Source organism: Phascolarctos cinereus, unplaced genomic scaffold, assembly GCF_003287225.1.
Source record: "Phascolarctos cinereus isolate Bilbo 61053 unplaced genomic scaffold, phaCin_HiC Scaffold_4;HRSCAF=312, whole genome shotgun sequence".
Classification (NCBI taxonomy): domain Eukaryota; kingdom Metazoa; phylum Chordata; class Mammalia; order Diprotodontia; family Phascolarctidae; genus Phascolarctos; species Phascolarctos cinereus.
This window is the reverse complement of record NW_027555847.1, coordinates 143,460,644-143,487,661: the sequence shown is the minus strand read 5'-3', so window position 1 is coordinate 143,487,661 and position 27,018 is coordinate 143,460,644. Positions and strand designations below refer to the sequence as shown.

Genomic DNA, 27,018 nt, shown 5'->3' with positions numbered 1-27,018 from the left:
TCATATCTTAATTCAGCTAACTCACTTACCTACAGAACACACAGTCTCAAGTTCCAAGTCCAAAGCCCCCATCAGTTTCCCCTGTTGGGAAGCCTGGCTGCAAGCTTCTGCTCGAAGGTCACCATGGGTTGAAGTGGTGGGAATCATTTCCAACACCTGACACTAGAATAAACTCAACACCATTCCTCTCAGAGCCAGGGTAAAAGAGGCTGTGCAGGGGAAGGAACTTTTTACCTCTCACAGGTTCATTCAGTTGAACAATGTGATCTTCACCCTCTGGATTTAGCAGGAGGGAGTGCAGAAAAGAGTGTGAATCAGAAAGAAGGATCATCCTATGCCCAAAGGACTATAAAAATATGCATACCCTTTGACCCAGCAATAGCACTCCTAGTGCTGTAGCCCAAAGAGATCATACAAATGGGAAAAGGACCCACACGTACAAAAATATTCATAGCAGCTTTTTTTGTGGTGGCAAAGAATTGGAAATTGAGAGGATGCCCATCAACTGGGGAATGGCTGAACAAGTTGTGGTATATGGATGTAATGGAATACTATTGTGCTATAAGAAATGATGAACAGGCAGACTTCAGAAAAACCTGGAAAGACTTGTATGGTCTGATGCTGAGTGAAGTGAGCAGAAGCAAGAGAGCATTGTACACAATAAGAGCCACGTTATGCAATGACTAATATTGATAAAACTTAACCCTTCCCAGAAATACAAGGATCTAAGACATCTTCAAAGGCCTCGTGATGGAAAATGCTATCCACATCCAAAGAAAGAACTATGGAATTTGAATGCAGATCAAAGCATACTATTTGCTATTTTTTTTCTCTTCTGTTGAGTTTTGTTTCCTCTTTCTGGTGGTTCCTCCTATTGGTTCTAATTTTTACTTACAATATCACTAATGTGAAAATATATTTAATAGGAATATATATGTATAGCCTATATCAGATTGTGTGCTGTCTTAGGGAGGGTGGTGAGGAGGAAGGCGGAAAAATTTTAAACTCAAAAGCATATGGAAGTGATTGTTAATAACTCAAAATAAATTAATTTTAAAAAAAAAGGACCATCTTAGTCTTGCCATTATTAAAAATGCAGCCTTTCTGGTTATGCATCCAATCAGAGGAGGCTACATCCTTTCACCTAGTAGGGGATGCAGAGCACTTCCATGTTAGGCCCTCTGGGCCTGCTCCAAAGGCCCCTCATGTTGCCTCCTTACACCACCTATCTTACAGAGAAGGCACTGCTGGCCTGGCCTGGAGGACTGGGTTCAAGTACCATTTTTGCTTTCTGGCCATGAGCAAATCACTTAACTCAGTGCTCCAGACCTTTCTCTAAAACCATGGTCTACAGATGAGTGGCCAATCTTTATCAGTGGAGAGAGTTGCCAAATCGGGAGTTCCTCATACCAATGGAAATCATGAGTCTGAACCAAAATACTTGACCATAGATTTAGGGCTAGAAAGGACCTTAGAGGCTATCTAGTGCAACCCTCTCATTTTACAGATGAGGAACTGAGTCTGACAGATGTTAAGTGACCTACCCAAGGTCACACAGAATTAGTAAATATCTGAAATAGGATATGAAACCTAGTCTTCTAGGTGCCAAGGCCAGTACACTATCAATTACATGATGTCACTGTGAGGAAAGAAAGCATTTTATAATAAATACTAAATAAATGATTATTCCCACCCCTCTCAAGTTGTGAAGGAGGCATTTTACACAGATTTAAAGAGCTATAGAAATGTTTGCTATGATTACCACTACTATTATCCCCTCATTGCTGTGAAGATAACATTTTGTAAAAATTAAATTGCTATAGAATATACATTACCACCACCACCACCTAGCCCCCTTCCCCCCCCCCACTATCTAGCTACCTCAAAAAGTTCTAAGGAAAGCACTTTGTGGCCTTCAAAGTACTAAAGAAATATGAGCTCTTATGGCTTACTGGTCTTTTGATTAACTTAATTTCCCACCAACTATCACAATGCTGCCATCTTACCCACTAATCTGACAAAAGCGTCATCAAAGCAATTCAGGGTAAAGCTTTATGTGAAAGTCGGTAACTGTGTAATGTGTTAACATTGTCATGGTATTGTTGCTTGGGACATCTGGGCCTCATTGGAGCTTAGCATTTGCTGTAGATAGCAGCGTTCCCTCTTTCTTCATATTCTTTTTTGCTGACCCAGAGTTGCTGGAAGGCTTGGAGTGAGGCTAGGATGGAGCCTCCAGTCCATACAGAAGTCTTCCTCTCTGGTGCTGCCGCCACAAGTGGACTATCACTGGCAAAGAGCTGGCTCAACTCTCTCTGGAAGCGGTCTGGGAAGCCATCCAGCATAGTGCAGCCCCCACATAACAGGATATTGGCCATCATCTCCTCCTTAAAGGAGGCTTCGCACTTGTTGAGACAGGCAGCGGTCATGGAGGGCAGGCCTTGCTGGCTAGAGCCAGTCAGGGAGGGCTTGAAGAGCATTTCAGAGCACAAGAACCTTTCCTTGCCAATAGTGATCAGTTTCCCATCGGGGAGCTCATAGTCGACCCGTAGGTCTTCGATAGGCAAGCTGAACTCTTCATCCGCATTGGATGCCACGTAACAACACTTCTTCTTAATGTGTTCCATGATGTGTAGATGTTCATCATTGAATTTGTGCCCGGCTTCATTCAGTAATTTCATTAGGTAATTGGTTAGGTCGCAGCCAGCATAGTTCACGTGGCCTATCAAGCCGGGCATGATGTCCCCCTCTGAAATGGGCACCACATAGGAGACACCATGGCCACTCTCTACTACCAGTCCTGAGGTCTTGCCATAGGAATAGATGGACAGCAGGGACTGAGAAGCGATGTGCATGGCTGGGATGCTAAAAGTCTCAAACATCAGTTCTGCGTACTTCTCCCGGTTACTGCTGGGACTCAGGGGAGGGTCAGAAACAAGAACAGCATGTTCCTCGGGGAGGATCTTCATGGCTGAATGAAAGATGTACTCCCAGATGTCCTGGACACAGTCCCAGTCCACCACTATACCGTGTTTGAGAGGGTTGACCAACTTGAGGGGTATTTCTGTGTTCAAAAGTTCATGTCCAACATAGGTTTCTTTCTGGTTGTCTCCCGAGTTGGCAGTCTCCAGGAAATGCTTACCAACTGTCGATGAGATGAAATAGGTGGGCCTTCGTTCTCCTGCATAGCCACACTTACAATACTGGGAGCCAAGGTCAATGATTAGTGCTTTGACCTTCCTTGTTTTCTTTGGTTTCATCTTCATCTGTGCTGATGTCCCATTATCTATGGATTTCCCATCTAGGCTCATTAACACACTGGCTTCCCCAGGATCACCTTGGGCAGTTCCTACAGGCATGGGCCTAGGGCTGGGGTTGTTCCTCGTTGCCATTTGCCTCCTTGACTCAGTTTTCACATCCACATACTTGAGATCTGTGGTGAGAAATAAGTAAGGATTACTTTCTGGTGGGTGTCATGGCGATAGCTGTAATTATGATGTAATAAGCATTCATACTTCACAGTTTCTCTGCCTCCTGCCCCTCAGTGGTCTATATGATGTACTGAGGACATGTGAACTCTTCACCTAAAAGTTTTTATCCAGCGGAAAATGCATAACCAGTGAACTCATTTTAAAACTCCAAACTCCATTTATTCTGAGAAGTGCTCTATGCCTTCTCCTTTTCCTCCTTTGCTAAGGAGGGCTGAGTCCTCTAAAGGTGTTATTAACACTTGTGTTCAAAGAATCAGGCAGGTCCAGAACTGAAGTTCCCCTGATTAACTTCTTTGAGAAGATATAAAAAACCGTCAGCCAGGCAAGTCAAGGGAGGCAACTTTAGAAATGCTATTCTAAGATAAGAAACAAAAACCTAATTCAGTAAATATAGTTGTGGCATAGGGAATAAAGAGCCAGACTTGAAGCCTGGAAGAGCGAGGATTAAGTCCCCTTCAAATACATATTGGCTATGTGACCCAAGACAAATAACTTTCAGTACTCTAAGCAATTCTCCAAGACTAGAAATTGCAAAGAAGATACTGACCTGTATTGTAGAAGGAGTAGCCTATACTAATGAAATAAATCCAATACTCATTCCTTTACTATATTTTAAGAGGCAATGTAGAGTAATGGAAAGTGAGTTTGACCTGGAATCAGAAGACTTTAGTTTCAGATCTATCTCCAGCCATTAATTGTGTGACCTCTGACTTTTATTTGAAGAAACTGAGGCTCAGGGGAATTAGCTCTAAAAGGGATTAATGTTAATTAACGGTCCTGCCTGCCTCACAGTGTGATTTTGAGAATCGAATGAGATGCCGTAGGTAAATGTTCTTTGTAAAATGTAGAACAGTATACAAATGAAAGCTATTATTTACATTACCATTTTCATGATCCTCCTTTTCCCTGTTCTACTATATGGAAATGTTCTCTCTCTCAGTTTTAATAAACTCAAGATAAAAAATAAAATTTAAAAATGGCATTATTATGATAGTTAAAAGTAATTTGGATCTATGGCAGCAATTAAAAAACAGAATAAACAGAACAGTTCAATATACATTCATTAAGGTCCTCTAGGTGTACTGTCCTGGCCTAGGTGCTAGGGAATATACAAATATGAGTAAGACACAATCCCTTCCCTCAAGTAGCTTTTAATCTAGAAGGAAATAATACACAAGTAAGTCTAACATGGAACAGAACAGACATGCATAAGAGGGGTACAAAGCATATAACATCTGAGGAAGGGAGGATCATTTTCAACTGCGAACCAGAGAAGGCTTCATGGAGTAAGTAGGTAGCATTTGAGTCAATTCTTTAAGGATGAATGGTATTATTTTAACAAATCTTGAAGACAGAGTTAGAGGAGAATATTTCAGCCATAGGGGATGGTGTGAACCTAAAAGCAGGGAGATAGGAAAATACAAAATTTGTATAGGAGACAGAGATTAGTAAAACTTAGGGAGAGGCTTGAAGCAGGGAAACCAATTAGGAAGCTATTTCAGTACTCCAGGACAGAGGGGATAAGAACCTGAACTGGGGTAGTGGCTATGTGAGTGGAGAGAAGGGGACACATGAGATAGAAACAACAAGATCTGGCAATTGGTTGCATATATAGAGTGAGAGTGACAAGTGGAGGATGCCACCAAGGTGGACAACCTGGGCGTCTGGAAGAATGGTGGTGCCCTCAACTGTAATAGGAAAGTTTAAAGAGAAATGGGTTCGAAAGGAGAAATAATGAGTTGTTTTGGACGTGTCTGCAGAATTTGAGTTGCCAACAGAACATCTCGTTTGAAATACTCAATAGGCAGTTGGTGATGCAAGCCTGGTGCTCAGAAGAGAGGTGAGATCTGGTAGTAATCTTACAACTGACCGCAGGGAGGCTGATTAAATCGCCAGGAGTGAGAACACACAATGATAATAGCTAATATTTAGATAGTGCTCACTGAATACCAGGCACAGGGCTAAGCACTTTACAATTATTATCCCGTTTGATCCTGGGAGGTAGATGTTATCATCTCCATCCAAGGCAAACAGAGGCTAAGTGACTTGGCTAGGATTATATAGCTAGTATCTGAGGCCAAATTTGAAGTCTGACTTCAGGCCTGGCACTCTATCCACTGTGCCCAGGAAAGGTCTAGGAGACTAAGGGACTTTTCTAGAATCTACCTTCTTTCTACTATGTATCTTGTACGAACCTCATTCTTTACATGTTGTCTCTTGCATTAGAATGCTAGTTCCTTGAGGACAGGGACTATTTTTTGCTTTCTCTGTATACCCAAGCACTTAGCACAGTGCCTGGTATACAGTAAGCACTTAATCCATGCTTGGTAACCAAATGGATGATGAGCCAGCAAAGGATCTTGAGAAGAAGCAGTCAGGTAGGTAGCAGGAGAACCAACTCTATTGCCAGGCACTGGGCTAGCCCTGAGGTTACAAAGATAAACATGACACAGACCTTGACTTCAAGGAACTGACATTCTATCAGGGAAGATAATGAACGAATGAAAAAGTATTAAATAAGCCCTTACTATGAGGCAAATCTGTTGAGCCATGCATAACTACCAGGAAGTCTGGAGTTGTTTGTCTGATGGTATGATAGATTTTAAAGTTGTCTCCCAGTTTTCTTCAAGGTTGACCTCAAGCCCCACCTGCATGAGCCTTTCCCTGACCTGATGGCACTACCACCTCCCTTTCCCCTAAAAAAATTACCTTGTATTTAAAATGTAAGCTCATTGGGGGCAGAGATTATTTCATTTTTTTCTTCTTAGTCTAGGGCAGTATTTGGTGCAGGCACTTAACTGTTTGTTGATTGATTACATGTAAACGGGGAGAGATCAGCCAGTCTAGGGTAAGGCAGGTTGAGTTCCTAATAGCCTGACCCAGCAGTCCAAGCAAGAAGCCAATTTCAAATACAACAATGGCTTTCCTTTACCAACTGAATAACAATTGCGCATTCAAGTTCTTTCATAATCTGGCTCCAAGCTACCTTTCTAGCCTTCTCTAATATGACTTTTCATCATGTACTGCGTGTTTTAGCCAAATTGGATGCCCTTTTTCTCCCTGAGATGGGTCTCATCCTTTTTCACTTCCATGCTTTTGTTCTTACTTCCCTAAACCCAGGATGCTTCCCTCCCACCCCTCATCTTGTCTCTGAGAGGAGCAAGGATCTAACCACTCACTACCTCTACTGCTTCCTCTTAAGCCCCAGTGGAGATACTGAAGGATCGTAAGCCCAAAAGTGCTGGGGGATAGTAGGATAGTAGTGCCCCCCCCCACCCCCCAACCCCTGGCACTGGACCACATATAAGTATATAGAAAATATACACACAGTACAAGTGTAGTGGACAAGAAAGGTGGGATTTGGTTCCAAAGCCTCTATCCATAGCCAGTTCATGTGATCACAGAAAGCGAAGGGGAGGATACAAAGACATGCTAACAACACCCTGTTATCCTTTCATGAAAAGTGAAATTACTCCTGATAGAACTACAAGGGGAGACTGGCCATTGACTGAGAAAGTGATTGGCCACACCTGCCCAGAATAGGCCTTAAAAGACAGTTTGACAATTTGAGAAAATTCGAGCCCCAGTTGAAGGGTAGCAGACACATGCACACTCTCTATGGAGACAGACACATTCTAGACAGGAAGCAGTTTTAAGGAGCAAGGCCTCTGGCAGCAGAAAAGAGAGTCTCAAGAAAGAAGTAGCCTGGATAGCAGTTTTGGGCTGTGGAGAGCAGGTTTATAGAGTTCAGGTAAGCAACCTGCCTAGCACTATCGGATACTATGCCTAGAGGAGATCAGTGTGCAGACACCTTATGAGGAAAGGACATTGGGGTCCTACAGAACCAGAGGCAGGAGTTGCCTTGTCCATGTGTCCTCATCAGTATATTCCAAGGCTGCGCTCCACTTGTCCCAAAGTATAGGAGAAGAATGCTTAGTAAATGAATTCCTTTGCTTTATTTTTTTATTTTTTTGGGGGGGGGTTTAACTTTATTTTTTTTAGTTTTCAACATTTACTTCCACAAGATTTTGAGTTCTAAATTTTCACCCTAACTCACCCCTCCCCCACCCCAAGATGGCATGCATTCTGAATATCCCTTCCCCTAGTCTGCCCTCTCTTCTATCTCTCCCCTCTCTTATCTCCTTCCCCACCTATTTTCCGGTAGGGCAGGATAGATTTCTGTACCCCATTTCCTGTATTTCTTATTTCCCAGTTGCGCATGAAAACATTTTTTTTAAACATGTGTTTTTAAAACTTTGGGTTCCAAATTTTCTCCCTTCCTCCCTCCCCACCCACCCTCATTGAAAAGGTAAGCAACTCAATATAGGTTATACATGTGCAGTTATGCAAAACACTTCCATAGCAGTCATGTTGTGAAAAACTAAATGTATTTCCCTTAATCCTATCCTGCCCTCCCATTTATTCTATTCTTCCTTTTGACCCTGTCCCTCCTCATAAGTGTTTGCTTCTGATTCCCCTCTTTCCCAATCTGCCCTCCTCTCTATCATCCCCTGCTCCCTTGTCCCCTTCTCCCCCTATTTTCCCATAGGGTAAGACAGATTTCCATATCCAACTGAGTGTGTATGTTCTTCCCTCCTTAAGCCAAATCCTATGAGAATAAGATTCACTCATTCCCTCTCACTTTCCTCTATTTCCCCCCACTGTAAAGCCTTTTTCTTTTTTTTGTGAGATAATTTTACCCCTTCTACCTCCCCTTTCTCTTCTCCAGTATAATCCTCTCTCACCCTTAATTTTATTCTCCAGATATGACCCCTTCATCTTCAACTCACCTGTGCCCTCTATCTATTTATCTATATCTATATACATACATATAATTTTTTCCCTCCAACTACCCTAATGCTGACAAAGGTCTCATGAGTTATGCCATTTTTCCATGCAGGAATGTAAACAGTTCAACCTTAATAAGTCTCTTATGATTTATCTTTCCTGTTTACCTCTTCATGTTCCACTGAGTCTTGTATTTGTAAGTCAAATTTTCTATTCAGGTCTGGTCTTTTCATCAAGAATGCTTGAAAGTCCTCTATTTCACTGAATGACCATTTTTCCCCTGAAGGATTATACTCAGTTTTGCTGGGTAGGTGATTCTTGGTTGTAATCCTATCTCCTTTGCCCTCCAGAATATTATATTCCATGTCCTGTGGTCCCTTAATATAGAAGCTGCTAAATCTTGTGTTATCCTGATTGTGTTTCCACAGTACTTGAATTGTTTCTTTCTGGCAGCTTGTAATATTTTCTCCTTGACCTGGGAACTCTGGAATTTGGCTACAATATTCCTAGGAGTTTTCCTTTGGGGATCTCTTTCAGGAGGCGATTGGTGGATTCTTTCAATTTCTATTTTGCCCTCTGGTTCTAAAATATCAGGGCAGTTTCCCCTGATAATTTCTTGAAAGATGATGTCTAGGCTCTTTTTTTGATCATGGTTTTCATATAGTCCAATAATTTTAAAATATCTCCCCTGGACCTATTTTTCAGGTCAGTTGTTTTTCCAATGAGATATTTCACATTGTTTTCTAATTTTTCATTCTTTTGGATTTGTTTTACAGTGTCTTGATTTCTCATAAAGTCACTAGCTTCCAATTGCTCTATTCTAATTTTTAAGGAAGTATTTTCTTCAGTAAGCTTTTGGACTTCCTTTTCCATTTGGCCAATTTTGCTTTTTAGGGCATTCTTCTCCTCATTGGCTTTTTGGACCTCTTTTGCCATTTGGGTTAGGCAATTTTTTAAGGTGTTACTTTCTTCAGTATTTTTTTGGGTCTCCTTTAGCAAGCTGTTGACTTGGTTTTCATGATTTTCTTGCATCACTCTCATTTCTTTTCCCAGTTTTTCCTCTACTTCTCTTACTTGCTTCTCAAAATCCCTTTTGAGCTCCTCCAAGGCCTGGGACTGGTTCATACTTTTCTTGGAGGCTTTGGATGTAGGAGCTTTGACTTTGTTGTCTTCTTCTGGTTATATATTTTGATCTTTTTTGTTACCAAAAAAAGATTCTATGGCCTGACACTTCTTGAGAGGTTTACTCATGATCCCAGCCAATTACTTGAGTTTTAAAATCTTTGTTAAGGTAAGAGTCTGCTTCCAATGTGGAGAATGTGCTGTCCCAAGCTTTGGGGGTTTGTACAGCTGTTTTCAGAGATACTTGAAGGGCCCTGTAAATTTTCAGTTCTTCCAAGGTGGTATGATAAGGGGTGAGGTGTTTATTCCTTTCCTGGACCTAAATCATAAGAGACTTATTAAGTTTGAACTGTTTACATTCCTGCATGGAAAAATGGCATTTATAACTCATGAGACCTTTGTTAGCATTAGGGTAGTTGGAGGGAAAAAATTATATGTATGTATATAGATATAGATAGATAGATAGAGGGCACAGGATGAGTTGAAGATGAAGGGGTCATATCTGGAGAGTAAAATTAAAGGGTGAGAGAGGATTATGCTGGGAGAAGGAGAAAGGGTGAGGTAGAAGAGGGTAAATTATGTTACAAAAAAACCAAAGGAAAAGGCTGTAACAGTAGAGGGGAAACAGAGGAAAGTGAGAGGGAATGAGTGAATCTTATTCTCATAGGATTTGGCTTAAGGAGGGAAGGGGAGAGAGAGAGAGAGAGAGAGAGAGAGAGAGAGAGAGAGAGAGAGAGAGAGAGAGAGATTGTACTGCATAAGGCTTTGGGGCAACAGGGCTTCTGACTGGCTTCAGGAGTACCTTTGCTGCTCTGGTCTATTAGAGACCACAAGCATTCCTTTCTGTCCTGGAACTGTGAGGAGGATTTTCTCTCTTCCACAGCCACAACAAGCTCCACCATGCCAGCACTCCTCCTCACCCCAGGACTGCCACCCAGAACTGTGACCCAGATCTAAGCACAGGCAAAACAAGAGATTCCTGACTTAGCACCAGCAAAGAGATCCCTGCAATCCCTCTCTGATCATCCACCAGATTCCCCCTCAGTCTGTGGGCCAGAAGCTCAGGACGCAGCTACCATCCGGGGCGGCGCTCACTTGGGAACTGAGGCTGAGACCTCTCTCACTGCAGAACCAAGCTTTTCCCACTGACCTTCTAAGTTGTCTTTGGCATTCGTGGGTTGAGAAGTCTAGAAACCACCACAGCTACCTGTGATTCAAGTCCTTTGAGGCCTGCTCCAGGGTCGCTGCAGCCTGTGCGCCTACACCAAACTGCACTCCCCTACTAGCCCAGCACGATATACCTTTCCAATCAACCATCCAGGCTGTCTTTGGCTGGAAATTTGTTTCACTCTGTCTTTTTGTGGGTTCTGCTTCTTTAGAATTTGTTTAGAGCCATTTTTTATAGCTATTTGGAGGGGTTTGGGGGAGAGCTCAAGCAAGTCACTGCTCTCACTCTGCCATCTTGGGTCTGCCCCCTTGCTTTGATTATTAGAGAAGGGAATCAATGAGGATAGGGGAAAGAGGGAGAGAGGGAGAGAGGGAGAGTGAGAGGGAGGGAGAGGGGGAGAGGGAGAGGAAGAGGGAGGGAGGGAGAGAGAGAGAGAGAGAGAGAGAGAGAGAGAGAGAGAGAGAGAGAGAGAGAGAGAGAGAGAGAGAGAGAGAGAGATTGTACTGCATAAGGCTTTGGGGCAACAGGGCTTCTGACTGGCTTCAGGAGTACCTAAATCTGATGGATTCAGCTCCTTACCTCCTACCCTTAGTAACACTCATGTAGATGGGAGCAATGATACCTATAGTGAATATTAACAACAAATCTTAATCATCTTCTGGAAACATGATTAACAAGTACTATTTCTATAGCCTATTATTGTGCTATTAGAGTGAGATATAGTGGGTGTAGTGGATAGACAGCTGGCCTTAGAGTTAGAAAGACCTGGGTTCAAGACCTGTCTCTGACACACACTGGCCATGTCACCCTGGGCAAGAAGTCACTTAAACTCTCAGGTCCCCAGTCAACTCTCTAAGATAACAGTTCTCAAAGTATGGCCCATTGACCCCCAGGGGTCCCTGAGACCTTTTTCTAGGGGTCTGTGAGGTCAAAATTATTTTCATAATAATAACTAAAATGTTATACCTATTAAAATACTCCCTTTTCCAACTACATATCTGTGTGAAGCTGAATTTTCTTTCTATACTTCAATCAAAACATTGTAACAAGATTGAAGTGACTATGGCAATCAGTTCTATTAAGCCAGACATGATTTTCAAAAACATGTAAAAACAATGCCACTCTTACCACTAATTTTTTTTTTGTTTTGGAAGCTATTTTCCATAACTAATGTTATTTATGTTAACATGTAATGAGTTTGTTACATTTTAAACAAATCAATAAGTATTTTAAAATTTTATTCATTTTAATTTCTAATATTGTAAATATTGATAGATATAATATATATAAACAAAAGCTATTTGTGGTACTGAGTTTTTGAGAGTGTAAGAGTCCCGAGACCAAAAAGTTTGGGAACAGCTTGCTCTAAAACTATAAGTTGCAGAGAAAGTACTAATATGGATAGATAGAGGGAATTTCCTCATATAGTATTTCCTTAACCAATTAAGTCCATAGGCCCATTCCATTTTCTTCCTTTAAGATAACACAGAAAACATATAAGCTTCTCTGTTATAAACAAAAATAATCTTGAAGAATCTTTTTTTTTGTTAGTTTTATATTTGTTTATAATACAGCCTGTCTAACATTATTTTAAGAAGCTATATCTCCACTATAGCTTTGCAGAGTTGAAAGGCTGAATAGGACCATAACCCAGGTAACACTTTTAGTCTCACAGGGTAATGGTGTCTAAGGTTGCTCGTAAGAGAATGGAGTGGAGAAGAGGTTCCAGGCAGCTTAGTTAATAAGGAGTGGTTTTTAGAGTATACTTGAGGGACTTTTCATTGACCAGCAAGCAAGTCACCTTGAGCATTGTTATGATAGAAAAAAAGGAATACTTTTTTTTCTAGCATGAATAATTTTTATGATATTTAATTTTGAAATATCATTTAGTTTCATTTTCTCAGGGACACACACACACACACACACACACACACACACACACACACACACACACACTCGTGGTAAGTGGCAACAGATGAAATAGGATGGCCATGATGATTTTCCCCACTGTAAGACCTGAGAACCACTGAGAGGCAGAGATAAGGAAAAAGAAATCACCCATACAGTGTTTTATGGCAAGTGGTATAGAAAGGAAAGCCAAAGGTTTGAGTGATTTAAAGTAGGAAGCCCTAGGAAAACAGCACACAGAAATGACCAACTTTTTAAAATCCAAGATTTATCCTACAACAGACAAAACTTCTCAGTCACTGAAAATCATTATTCCACCAGGCCCTACCAACAGTTGCCTTCTGTCATAATCAGTGATGTCGTTTTCAGGAAGATTCTGAAGTCACCATTTTGATTTTGGCCTCTTCCTCTGTATTACGCCAATAGAGCCTAAGAAAAGAGTCATCCATGAGAGGAGGGGAAAAAATATGGCATTCACACGGACATGGGCTCCACAGGTAGTGACTATAGGGGAAGGTCCAGCAAAGAGAGCTCTACTTGTTAAAGGAAGTGAACAATTTTCAAAGGAACCTGAGTCTTTCCAGGTTGCCTCCTTGACAGAAGGTCCTGCAAAAAAGGCACTGCTTATCAATAATAAGAAGAAACCTGAAGAAAATGCCGTTTCTACATTAGTTAAGGAGAAACCAAAGAGAGTGAAGAAAACTAGAGCAGTGGTTGTTGACATCGGCACAGGCTACTGTAAATGTGGCTATGCTGGAGAGCCAAGGCCGAGCCATATGATTTCATCTATGGTAGGGAAACCTTATATGGAGACCGCTAAAACTGGAGACAATCGAAAAGAAACATTTATTGGACATGAGCTCCTGTACCCTGATATCCGCCTTAAGTTAGTTAATCCCCTGAGACATGGTATCATCGTGGATTGGGATACAGTGCAGGATATCTGGGAATATCTTTTTCTGCATGAGATGAAGATCCCTACAGAGGAACATGCTGTTTTAGTATCAGATCCTCCCCTGGGTCCCTATACTAACAGGGAGAAGTATGCCGAGATGCTCTTTGAAATCTTCAACACTCCAGCAATGCACATAGCCTATCAATCTCGACTGTCCATGTACTCTTATGGAAAGACATCAGGTTTGGTAGTAGAAGTTGGCCATGGCGTTTCCTATGTGGTCCCAATCTTTGAGGGATATCCTTTGCCAAGCATCACAGGTAGGCTAGACTATGCTGGCTCTGACCTTACTGCCTATCTAATGACGCTAATGAATCAATCTGGGAAGCACTTTACAGAAGACCAAACAAACATTGTAGAAGACATCAAGAAGAAATACTGCTTTATGGCTCCTGATCCCATCCATGGGAGCTCCTACACCAAAGATGACATGATTAAATACCAGCTTCCAGATGGAGAACAGATTACTATTGGCCAAGAACGTTTCCTGTGTTCTGAGATGTTCTTCAAGCCTTCCCTTATCAAATCCATGCAACTGGGCCTTCATACCCAGACTATCACCTGCCTCAACAAGTGTGACGTTGCCCTCAAAAGGGATCTCATGAACAACATTTTGTTGTGTGGGGGCAGTACCATGTTGAACGGCTTTCCTGTCCGTTTGCAGAAGGAGCTGTCTAAGATATGCCCAAATGACACACCTACAGTGAATGTGTTACCTGAAAGGGATTCTTCAGTATGGACTGGAGGGTCAATCTTGGCCTCACTCCAAGGATTTCAGTCACTCTGGGTCCAGCGGTCAGAATATCAGGAACATGGGCCTTTCTTCTTATACAGGAGATGTTTCTGAAGCCAAAGCATGCCTGCTGGAACATGTACTCATAACTCATTTAACTGCTACCTCTCAGGACAGTGGCCCAAGACATATCTAAAATACCATAACTCGTGTTCTATTCAATAATTACCATGTTCCAATTCACAGTGTAAATGATCTTCTGTTGCTTGATTTCACAGGAATGGCAGACATCACAAATATGTCACCTGACTTAGGTATTTGCCAAAATGAAAGGGTAGTGGGAGGAGGGAAGTTTAAAGGCATATACTATATTGTTTAACCTAAAAGACTTATTTTTCCTTTAGAGGAAAAAGAGTCTAGTTTATTTACTTACATGCAATACTTAGTGCAATTTTATATTTATATATTTGGGGGAAGAAGTTCCATTAGTTATAATGTTGATTTATAGCTTAACAGGAGAGACAAAAAAAAATGCATATTTTCTCCTCAAAATTGGGGTAAAATTATCCAAGAAGAGAAATGTTCAAGATAACAAGAAAAGGCCAATCATCTGTATATATACTCTGTTGGAAGTGGGCAAGCAAGGCTCAGCACGGTACAGACATAAATAAGGAAATCAGCAATTAAGTAGAAGCAACTTGGACTACAGGTTCACAAACCTCTGCTAGGTCATTCATAGAAAAATGCAAATTTACATTAAAATTTTCCACCCAGGGCCATATATATCAAATAAATATGAAATTATTCATAGAATTGGGCCTGTCAGTAGATCATAAACTTAAAAAATTGTAGGTATGAATTATTTCATACCTTTCCAAACAGGCTAGAGCAGGTTATATTTGTCACAGCTGATTATAGGAATGGGCCAACCATACAAAGAAGTACATAATCAACTGGCATAATGCCAGGCACTGTGCTAAGGGCTGCATAGTCAATACCCAGATGGGTCACAGACCTAATCATTCCCATTTCCCCAGACAGTCAAGACACAAAGTTCTGATGGTGGGAAAAGTCCCTTTGTCAATACTGTCAACCTTAGGTGAGTCACTTAAACTTCCTGGGCCTGTTTCCTTATTTGCAAAATCAGTTGGATTAGATGGTCTCGAGTTATCTTCTAGTCCTAGATCTGACACTTATTCATTAATTTATTCCATACATATATACTAAATATCTTTGTGTAAGGTACCATGGGTGAGACAGTGTGATACAGTGGAAAGAGTGCTAGCTTTAGTCAGGTTTCTATCTGTGAGATCTTGGACAAGTCACTCAGTGTTTCTGAGTCTCAATTCTCTCTTCTGGAAATAGAGGGCCAGAATGGACAACTTCTGAAGTCCCTCTAGTTCTAACTTTCTGATCTTTGATTTTGCATAAGATACAATCCCTGCCACCTTCAAAAAGCTTACCTAACCATGGGCAAGTTATATTCTCTCTAGGCTTCATTTTTGTTATCTGCAATTACACTGTTGGATTTATAAGGCATCCTTTAGATTTAAAATTCTGTGACACCTAGGTGAATGCCTGCTGTTGATGTGCTAAGGTGCTGGCTAAGCGCTATGGCAGCACGGGCCTTGCATTTGTGGCACCTTGAGCCCATTTAGGGAGATGACATGCACAGAAATAATTGTACTAGTGTTGTGGTTGAAGTAGGCGGCCAAAAACTAGAGCATTTTCTTCTACTGTGTATTTTCCACCCAAGTCTGGAAATGTTCTTAGGAGTTCCAGGGTGGTGAAGCATAGTGGGAGTAAATATCAACTTAGGCTGGGTTACTCTAGAGCCAACTCATCCTTGGTCTAGAATCCCTTTGGTTGTAACCCTTCTCTCTTCCCTCCCCTCCCTGCCCTTCACTACATAAAAGGACAAATTTATTAACTCTAACAGAAATCTAGACCTGTGTGGAATAAACTTCTGGCTCTGCCTCCCACATATCTGGGCTTCAGGGTACTCCTGGCAAAAATGAATCATATAGAACAATTTGCTACTGCTCAGGATCATCTACAGGAGTGGTTTCCAAAGTGAGGGCCACTACCCCCCAAAGCAGTCGATGGGAGGATGGTTCATGACAAGCCAACCGGAAGGTGAGAAAACGAGTGGCATCCCACTCTTCCTATGGTAGTCAACTGAAGGCTTGTTTCCAGCATGCCATTATTATCTTCACTCATTATCATCTACCACTCCCCTACTCTCACCATCGTGCAAATTCCTTATCTCCACCTTCCAGTGCCAAGCAACAATTCCTCAGGTGTTTACAACTTAATACTGGTCCAGGCACCCACATTTACCGTGTAATTGCCACTGGGAAAATTCTCATTTCCTAATGTACTCACACCCTACTCCCAAAGCATCTCATGGTTGTGGCAGGCACCCACCCTCAAGTTGCTGGTAGTCCAAGTTAGCGAACAGTTGGCACACAGGACGAGTAGGCATGGATGGGTTACCATCTGCAGTGCTAATCTCATCTTTTCCCTTCTCTGTATTTCCCTACTTCTGTTAAGAGCACGACCACAGTCACCCAGGTTTATTACTTTGGTACTATCCTCAGTTCTTCACTCTTGTGCACTCCACATATCTAATCAGTTGCCACATCTTGTTTTTACTTTATTCCCTTTTGTCTAGTCACACTATTATTCTCTAGTTCAAACCATCAATGCTTCTCACCTATATTGTTGCAGTAGTGTTTGAATTGTTCTCCTTGTGTGGCCTTTCCCCATTCTAATCCATTCACCTCCGAGATGCCAAAAAGACTTCCTACAAGTATGAATCTGCTATCCCACCCAGTAAACTGGAAGCTCTCTATTGGCTCTAGGATCAAATACAAACTCCTGGCTCCAACCTACCTTTTCAGGTTAATTATATATCACTTCCTTCTGTACTCTGGGATATAGCCAAACTATCCTTACTACTCCTTACAACACGTCTTCCTTCTCTGTACCTCTGGCTGTCCCTCACCGCTGAAAGGTTCTCTCTCTTCACTCTTACCTCATAAAATCCTTTGTTTCTTTCAAAGCTCACCTGGAATATCACCTTTTAGATGAAGCTGTTCCTGATTCTCCCAGATCCTAGTGCCCACCCTTGCAAAATCACCTTGAACTTTGTATATATCTTGTATATGCTCATTTACTTACATGTGTTCTTCTCAGGACAGGATGTGAGCTGTTGGAGGGCAGGGAGCATTTTAGTCTTGCCTTTGTATCCTGGTACTATGACTTGTTCAACAGACATTGCCTTGAACATTACCTCCTGTGGGACCTTTCTTGGTTTGTACAATACACATAGATAATGATCCTAAATTAAGGGATGCCACTTTGTACATGTTTTTCCCCGGTTTCACTAACCTTTCACAAGGTAAATGAATTCAACAAATATTTATTAAACATCCACATGTGCCACGTACTGTATGAGCTCTAGAAATGCAAAAATAAGCAAGCCACAGTCCTCATGCTCTCCAAGAATTTACAATCTAGTAGCAGTAAGGCAATGTATACAGATACATATATCTAAAACTAGAATATGATAAATGCTAAGAGGAATGCAAAGTGTTGAGATGAGGGAAAACTCGTTTCAAATTAGGAGAGATTAGGGAAGGCTTCATGGGAAGGTTAGCATTTTACTCTCTTGAAGGAGGGCAATATATCAGAAATAGGATGAAAAGTGTGTGTATTTGTGTATGTGGTAACAGGGGAGCAGGTTTAGGGAAATATGAACAAAGACACATTAGGAAGTATAGGATCCATTTGGAAGAGAAAGAGGGATCCAGTTTGGCTGAAGTAGAGAGTACATGATAAGAAATAGTATGAGAAAGTAAGAAAGAGAGTTTGGAGCCAGATTATGGAAGGACTTGAACACTGTATTTAGCAGGCCAACAGCGAGTTATTCCTGTACTTGAAAGCTTCTTACTTGGGCTGGCTGGGCTATAAAAAACTCAACACGCCTCACCCTAGTCGATCTCTTCCCATTTGCTTATATTCACTCAACCAATCAAGAAGTATTTAAGTGTCTAGCATGTGCCAGGCTAAAAATACAAAAATACCCTCAAGGACCTTATATCCTAAATAAAAGGAATTTTTCTTTTGGGGGTGGGAAGGCAGGATGAAGGGAATGTGAGGGCAGTGGTGGTGGTACTGGCAAGACAGGGAAAGGCTTCATGCAGGTAGGGCAATTCGCTTAGGTACTATGTTAGTATATTCTTTAGAAAAGGATCATTGCAAATTGATTACGTTATGTATGTGTATGTATATACATATATACATACATTTTATTTTTGAATTTTTTTGATTCAACTTTAACATTTTTATTAAATATTTATTTACATCACTTTAATTTCTCACTATATCTCTCACCTCCACAGTACATGCAGTGTTCCACATCTTTGGATCTCCTCTCCAAAGAGAGGGAGGTACATTTTCATATCTCTTTTTCAGGTCCAAGACTGCTCATTATAATAACAGATTTTTTTATTCTTTCCATTTTTCACTGTTGAAATCATTTGCATATACATTTTTCCGTGGTTTAGCTTACTTCACCTTTTCCTCCAGGAGTGTCTGTATTCTTCATAGCACAATACTATTCCATTACATCAAGAATCACAATTTGTTGAGCCATTTTTCAAATGATGTAGTCTTAGCATTCTAAAGGGATCTTGTGTTCTTACTAATGCTCCAGGCAGTAAAAGAACTCCTTTGGGATTCTAGTAAAATGTAAACTCCTCAAGAGGAGGAACTATTTTTAATTTTTGGATACATTTTTCCAAAGCCTCAAAGATAGTATGTGCTTAATAAATGCTTGTTGAATGCCAAATTATCAGAGCCCAAACTCTAATCTGATTCAACTCTTAAGTAGTGGGATCTTACTTGTTACAGGGCTTACAAGAAGCAAAACTCTGCAAATATTTTATTCCTATTCCAAGCTAAAACTTTGCTTTTTATAATTTGCTTAAAGCAGTATCAAATACGACAAATTTGACTAGAGATTTATCAGAAAGTTACCAATGACAAAGAAGGGTGTAAACATTCTCATATTAGTATTCTATATCCATCCAGAGTAATAGAAATAGAATTTCTTGGTGGTTTCTGCATATGAGTTGCTTTCGGGTTTTATTTTGTATAAAAGCCAGCTCATGGAAGGTTTCGGACAAGACATAACGGCCATGAAGTGGCAATCAGAATAAAGTAGACTGCCAAGCTCAACATTTGTATTCCCACACCCAATCTGCCTTTTAATTCCAACTTCTTTCCTCAAAACAGGGAAGAAAATCATCCTGAAAAATCTGCTATTTGTCAAAAAGAATGGAATGGAAATCAGAATACCAATAATTAAAACAAAGTAGGATCTGAGATTCTGCATAAGACATCTTAATAAAAGCAAAGTCTTTGGAGAACCAGGAGTTATTATTACATTATATATATATATGCTATGTAGGCACTCTGCTAAATTCTGTTGTGAATGTAACAGTATCTCACAGGCATTTCAATTTGAGTCCGTCTTCTAACACTGCTATCTCATTAGCAGTAAGTATCAAGGCAGTGTAATAGTCCACATGTACGAACCAATTACAGGAGGTAAAAACTCAACACCTAGAAGTTTATGGTTTGTTAGGGTATAACCTGTAATTTTTATGAAAGTAACAATTGCCAACTAAGTGAAATTGATAAATAGGAGAGTTTAAAAATTCAGTGGAACCATAAAACTTTTTATTATGCTTTAGTTAACTTGGAAAAAGACACATAAATCATCAATTTTTACAACTCTTTAGGTGGTACAACTACTAATAGCTTATTTTTCATACATACTGTCTTTTGCCAAGAACTTCAAGCATGTTATGGGCACGATGTCATTTGCCCTCACAATACTCTTGTGAGGTAGGAAGCAGGAATCATTCTCATTTTAAAGATGGGGAAATGAGGCACAAAGACCAAGTGATTTGCTGGGTGGTAAAAAGAGAAGCAGTCCTGACTCCTGCACTACACAGGACTCACTAACTTTTAAAACACCATGAATAAGGTACTTGTAACTTGAAACTGTATACATTCTGAAGTCTCTGTTTCAAAATGAGAAGTACAGCATAAGACAATGAAGAGATGAGTACTCTGAAAAAAATAATTTTAAGGTGTTAGCCAAGGTCTGACTCAAAAAGCAACAGTAATTTCAGAGGATATTCCTCTTATATTCTTCGAGGTTCAGACAGTAGGACCTCAAGGGAGGGATGGAAAAACACTGAGATGAGTTTAAAATAATACTATTCACCCTCAGAGCACCTCCAAATGGCATCAGAATTACTCTAGAAGGCTCAGTTTCCACTGGATAGTTTTATTGATCTTCGGAGGTATAAAAAGTTCTGCACCTGAAAAAAGGGGGAAAAAAACAGAAAAATCTGAATGATACAAAGAAAGATAACATCTAGCTTTAAGAGGAGAAGCTAAAATTATATGCTAAAAGGAAATGAACCTGTGGATTCTACGACTCTGGAAATCCCTCATTTCAATATCTGGCTGATACACTGTTAACAGGAACCAAGGAAACAAATGATTCTGACCTTACTTTTTTGTCTATTATCAGAAATGATTATACTTGATGCTCTTGGGAACTACACAGTGCTTCCCTTACGTACACATGATGGAAAGACAATACTCATTTAAGAGGTTCAACACTAAGAAATATAACTTGGTGGTGAGGTTGAGATTTTGTCCTCTTCCCAATGACCTGCTATGGTCATTTTTCTAGTTTCCTCATGTCACTGTATCCAACTTCAGGAGGCAACAACAAGATCCTAGAGTCACTGTCACCACCTTAATCAGATTCCACGTAAAATCTTGATTTAATAAGAGGTTTTCCGGATGATAGTTTACAATTACAAAGCTCTATCAAATTTGATACAATCAAATTCTAATATAATCAAGGAATCTGGATACTCTTAATGATCCTCAAGTTTGCTACGATGGGATTTGACTTGAATGCTAAACCATTCCTATCAATCTAAAGCCAAGAACTTATGGAAACAATGACTAGAAAGCTGGAATGACATAAAATTTTTTCTTCAGTTTAGTAACATATTCATATTCCTTTGAAAAACTAACCCTGGAATACAGGAGCTGAAGCCTTTTGTTGTCGATAAGAAGCCATGATGCTGTTTGCAGTTGAATTGGGACCCATAACCTAAAGCAGAAAACGCAAATATTATTGGCAGCACATTCAAGAATAATTTTTTTCTTGTGGGTGCAAATTGTTTATAGCATTCAAATGATCTACCAGATGAATGAAGACAGGGCTTTTCCAAGGCACTTTGAGAGCATAGCCACACAATTCTCAGAGGAACAAGAATGTGTGAACTCCTACAAATGGCTTTATTTAGCTCTTTCAATTCTTCATTACTAGAGAAAAAAGCGTCGATTTTGAGGATCTGAACCCTGTTATACATGTATACATGCATGCAAAAAAGAAATTGCTGGGAATTCACTAACTGATGCTACATTAGAGCTTATGACCAAAAAAAAGTGTTCTGTCATTTTCCCCAAAGTTGCATAGATTTGGTGTCTGACAAGATGATGACTGTTCAGTAAAACTATAAGGAGAAAAAAAGAGATTATAAACTTGTAGACAGCTTATTTACCCAAAAAGTTGCAATCTCAATGAAGATGATCACTTTAAAAAATATATAATTTTGACTTTCACTAGGTGACAAGTATAGGTAAGCATTCAAATATATGAACAAGAGCATAAGAAAAGAAAATAAATTTAAGTATATAAGCTGAAACCCAGCAGCAAACAAACAAAAACCCAAACTGAATCCCAAAAGATTATCATATGGCCTAGTGAGGCAGCATAACAAAGGAGATAAAGTGCTGGTCTCAGAGCATGTTCAAGGCCCACCTTGGGCACATCCTTGCTATGTGACCAGGGGCAAACAGCTTAGCCTCTGACTGCCCAAAGCAATTCCCTAAGACCCAAAGTTGCAGAACAGTTGCTGACCTCCTCTACCAAAGGCATCACAGGTCTGAACTACCCCTAGCCCCACTCCCATCATGGAATGATGAGTATGAGAAATTGAGAGACATATGGGGAGGCTTATATGACCTAATGCAGCATGAAGAAAGGAAAACCAAGAGAATATATGCCAACAACTAGTAATAATGTATATAAAACAAAACTAAAAGGCATCTAAAGTCAAGAGGCCCTCAGACCTCATCTGGAACATTGGGTTCAGTTCTGGGCACTACAGCTGAAGTACACTGATAAGTAGAATACTGTCTATGGGATGGCAACCAGGATAATGAATGATCATCCTGAGTCTACAGAGGGTCCCAAAAGTCTTAGTACAGTTTTAAGTTTAGCTGTAAGCTAAGCTTAGCTTAAAACTGCACTAAGATTTTTGGGACCCCCTATATTAAAGGAACTAGAGAACTTTAGCTTGAAAAAGATTCAGGGAGCACGTGATAATTGTGTCAGACAATCTAAAGGGCTGTCATGTGGAAGAAGCACTAGACTTATTCTGTCGAGCTCTGAAAGGCAATGGGTGGGAGTTGCAAAGAGACAAATTTTGCCTTAATGTCAGGAAAAGCTTCCTAATAATATAAGAACTGTCCAAAAGTGAAACGGACTGCCTCTAAAGCTGATAAGTTCCTCTTCCTTGGAGGTCTTCAAGCTGGGGCTGGATAGCCACATGTCAGGTATGCTTATGGTGAGGATTCCTTTTGGGTAAGAGTTAGACAAGATGGTCCCTTCCAACTCTCAAATTCTGCAACTCTGTGAAATGCTATGATCAATCCTGGACTTACATACAATCTTCTTTTTCTTTTCCTTTTTGGAAATATTCTGGATGATATCTGTTAAATTTGTAATAAAAATAAAAGACTCACTATGTGTTCCAGGCAAATTATTTAACCTTTTTTTTCAGGCTCAGATTTCTAATTTGTAAGGTACTTAACTTACCTACTTCAAAAGGTATATATGTGAGGATCAAATGAAGTAAAATATGTCAAAATGATTAGAAAACCAGAAAGTTCTTAAGTCTCAAGGATTACAGTATTCATGCATCCCATTTCTGTTCATTTTTAAACCTTCCTTTTACAGTTGAGGGAATTCATCATTCTGTCCCTTTTTATTGAGTTGCCTTAACTAAATTTTCTTGGATTTTTATGTTGTTTACCAGTCAGTTTACCAATCAAAAAAAAAATCCAAGGAAATTTATTTTTGGTAACTCAATGAAAAGAACCAAATCATAAGTTCTCTTACTTATAAAATGGAAGTTTAAAAACAAAGCAATGTAATATATGAATTATGTAATCTCTGAGAATCAAGTTAGAGAAAACTTACAGGAACAGCTGGATTCTGCTGGCGGGAGGGGGTCCAAATTTCTGGCAGCGAACTTTCCATCAGCTGCAGGGTATCCTCAAACATTTTCTGTAACTCTCTTGCTTGTTCATCATACTCAAAGAGAAAGAGTACTTTTAAAAGCTGATAAACCTCATCTAGGAAGAATAAATTTGAGATGTCATCAGGACTCAGAATAAGCAACTGCATCCTCAATCCCTTCAAATGCTGTTGAAGGGCTCACAGGCTATTTTTTCCAAAAGGAATATAGATAATTTCATACACTACAGGTGGAATCCTTACATATCCCTCTCCTCCAAACAACAAACTGCAGTTTTCAGTGGTTCTGCTTCATGGAAAATAGTCGTACTGTGGGTTACTCTACCTTTCCACTGGTTTCCTTTAATTTGGTGGTGGTGTTAAGAATTTAGGTTTGATTGCTCATTGTGGGAATCCAGGGTGAAATTTTTATTACTTCTGAGTGTTCGTTTCTTTTTTTTTTTTTGGTGAGGCAACCGGAGGTTAAGTGACTTTATGTGTCAAGTGTCTGAAGCCAGATTTGAACTCAGGCCCTTCTGACTCCAAGGCTGGAGCTCTATCCACTGCGCCACCTAGCTGCCCCCCAGAGTGTTCATTTCTTATGAACTATGTTAACTCCAAAGGCAGGGCCATTTCATGAGGGCATCAGACATGACTCCTTCTTTGTTCAAAGCCTCCTGTTTCTTATGACTAGTATATTACACCCATTACTAGTTTCTTGTCAGCCAGTAAGTCTGTCCAAAAAACTCAGCACTTTCCTCCTAAGGGGCAGCTTCTACATGAACCAACATATTTGGCACACAAGCATCAAGAACATACCCTTCAGCTTTTCAACGCTGTTCACCACTTCACCCAGGGCTTCCAAAAGGGCCAGGTCTTCCAGTGGACTCCCCTCTTTCAGGCTGTGCTTCTTTCTTTCTGCTTTTCGACGATTCTTGGAGGACCTCCTATTAGATTTGAGAATTAGTTTCAAAAAGGAGAGCTTCTCATGGGAGAATAAGAGAACCTAAGTAGAGTGGGAGGGTAGTGATCAATCGCTAAATAACTGAGACCTACTATTAAAGAAGCAATTGCCTAAAGGAGATTTAAATTTGGAGTAGATTTAGAATTGGAAGAGCCCTTAAAGTCATCTAGTCCAGATTCTTCATTGGGATGACGAAATTGAGGCCAAGAAAAGTTTAATGATTGCCCAAAATTGCACAAGGAGTATATGGCAGGGCAAATTCAAACTCATGTCCTGTGCATCTTGCTGCCTCTCTGCAGGCAGCTTAAAGTCGGAATCCCTTTGTGTTTGGATGCAAAACAAATGTGCAGATTTAGCTATGCTGGCAATATCAAACAAACATACACACAATACACACTAAAACCCATCAGGAGTTGTGAAACTAGAAATGATGAACCTTTAGGGGAAGAAGTGGCTACATGATCATATCATCTGTAATAGATAAAAAGGAGGCTACCAGGCACAGTCCAATCCAAATCCTAGGCTCACGGAGAGCAGATTTCACAAAAAAGGTAGGCCCTATTTTGAGGGCTATGATTCTACAAGGGAAGTTAGTTTAAAAGAGATGGGATGCTCTCAAGAAAGAATTTCTGATGAGACAAACAAAAATGATTCCAATATGGCCCATAAGGGAGAAGTGACTAAAGGACTCAAGTTTCTTAACACAGAAAAATTTATTGACAAACAAACTGAAGCAAGGCCAGGTAACTGTGGATGAATGTAAATGAATGAAGATCCCATAAAATACTACTAGAATTAAATTTGTCCACAGAAGCTTGAAATGAATGCTAAAGACTTTTTAAAGGGCTTTTTAATCTGTCCTGGGAGAGGAAAATAGTGGTCTTTGGCTGGACAACAATAACAGGAGGGATGAAGAAAAGGTACAATTAACGTAACTACATTTTCGCTTTTTTCCCTCTACCAAAAAAAAATTATCTTCAAACAACTAAATACAGGGGAAAAATACTAATGGGAAATGAAATCCCAAGATAGTAATTGATGATATGGTATTAGGAGACCTAGCTGCCTTAATGAGTTTGCATTATTATTCAGATTAAGTTTAAATACCATTTAGTCCTAACATCTTATTTTACAGACAAGGAAACTGAGGTTTGGAAGCAATGGGCAACCTGCCCAAGGCCAGCAGCAAATTAATGGCAGAACCAGGCTCTCTGCTTCTAAAATCAAGGTTCTTTCCACTGCTGCATCCTGCAACCTCTGTCCTAGAAATACCAAACACTTGCATTTTATAGCATGAAGACCACAGTGCTAAGAATACAGTAAGTTGTTGAATGATCAGTATACACACGCAGATATCCTGGAGTTACTATGAGAGTATCTGCCACTCATGTCACTCCCACTCATGCTGCTAGCTTCCGAGAAGAGGTCTGACTCCTGGCCATTTGGCATGTCATCATCTGTAACAGAAGAAGGATAAACAAAAATGTTTTTATTCATAGTCAAAGACATACAAAAACACTCATTCACTTCTGAGTTTCCCTTCCAAACATTTTAATGTGACAGGGTAAGATGACCACGGTAACCTGACACGGAATGGAAAAATACACAATTAGAAAATAGGTCAAAACCACAAAAGTTCACTTGAAAGTTAAACAAGACCATTTAAGATTCACTATAACTAAAGTTATTTTTCTGATATTACCATGAAGTGCCTTACTCTCATGCAAATTAAATCATTTAGCACTCACCTAGATTCCCTTGTTGTGCTTGTTCCTTTAACTCTCGAACCACCAGTAAACGCTTTCTATGGCGGGTGAAAATGGCTGTTTGAGAGTCCATAAACACCACATAGTTTTTTTGGGCTGAGTGATAAAATGGAAAAAAAAATTTTGGAATGGTTTTAAAGGAAAGAGGCACAAGTAAAAATTAAAAAAAACAAAAACAAAAACCCAGGAAGAACAAGGGTCTCAGAAGTTTTCTAACCAAGATAGCAAAATTCTCACTAGCCAATATAATATGTATCTTACAATTTAGTAGGGCTAAAAAGGAAAGTGAGAGTCCAACCTCCAGTCTGTGAGGCAGTATTATGGTTAATAAAGCACTAAAATCAATATAGAAATTGAAATAAAGAGCTAATTTTATCACCTGACCAAATCTTGGTGAGAAAACTTTTCTTAGGGCATCAAGAAGAGAAATCAGCAAAATAAACAGAAGAATGAGGCATCAAAGTGGGAGAACTAAAGTGTATGATATCTTAAAAATCAAGGAAGGTAAGGGCAGCGAGGGGATAGAGCACCAGCTCTGAGTCAGGAGGACCTGAGTTCAAATCCGACCTCAGACACATAATACTTCATAGCTGTGGGACTGTGGGCAAGTCATTTAACCCCAATTGCCTCACTAAAAAAAAAAAATCAAGGAAGGAGAAGACATCAAGGAGGGCCAACAATGCTAAATTATGCAAAGAAGTCAAGGAGGACAGGGATTGAAAA

The 27,018-nt window shown here is 40.1% G+C and overlaps 3 protein-coding genes across 4 annotated transcripts in view; 1 reads left to right on the top strand and 2 right to left on the bottom strand.

Annotated features, from left to right (window-relative positions):
- Positions 1 to 2,038: 2,038 nt before the first annotated feature.
- ACTL7B (actin like 7B) lies at positions 2,039 to 20,551 on the bottom strand. Its single transcript, XM_020995511.2, has 2 exons — positions 20,464 to 20,551; positions 2,039 to 3,430 (listed from the first exon to the last, which is right to left on the bottom strand). The coding sequence occupies exon 2, from the start codon at positions 3,387 to 3,389 to the stop codon at positions 2,133 to 2,135; it is 1,257 nt and encodes a 418-aa protein (XP_020851170.1). The 5' UTR covers positions 3,390 to 3,430; positions 20,464 to 20,551; the 3' UTR covers positions 2,039 to 2,132.
- Positions 12,722 to 14,276, top strand: ACTL7A (actin like 7A). The gene has a single exon (XM_020995510.2). The coding sequence runs from the start codon at positions 12,942 to 12,944 to the stop codon at positions 14,274 to 14,276; it is 1,335 nt and encodes a 444-aa protein (XP_020851169.1). The 5' UTR covers positions 12,722 to 12,941.
- The window catches only part of ELP1 (elongator acetyltransferase complex subunit 1), a 69,670-nt gene continuing 61,085 nt past the window's right edge, over positions 18,434 to 27,018 (bottom strand). For both annotated transcript variants that reach the window (XM_020995507.2, XM_020995508.2), the window contains exons 32-37: positions 26,278 to 26,391; positions 25,878 to 25,986; positions 24,385 to 24,512; positions 23,530 to 23,684; positions 21,294 to 21,372; positions 18,434 to 20,560 (exon numbers count right to left, since the gene is read on the bottom strand). In XM_020995507.2, coding sequence (XP_020851166.1) covers positions 20,493 to 20,560; positions 21,294 to 21,372; positions 23,530 to 23,684; positions 24,385 to 24,512; positions 25,878 to 25,986; positions 26,278 to 26,391 — 653 coding nt within the window. In that variant the 3' untranslated portion in view covers positions 18,434 to 20,492. The remainder of the gene's footprint in view (positions 20,561 to 21,293; positions 21,373 to 23,529; positions 23,685 to 24,384; positions 24,513 to 25,877; positions 25,987 to 26,277; positions 26,392 to 27,018) is intronic.

Coding starts and splice junctions, on each gene's coding strand:
- ACTL7A (XM_020995510.2), top strand. CDS start 12,942: ATGGCATTCACACGGACATGGGCTCCACAGGTAGTGACTATAGGGGAA.
- ACTL7B (XM_020995511.2), bottom strand. CDS start 3,389: ATGGCAACGAGGAACAACCCCAGCCCTAGGCCCATGCCTGTAGGAACT.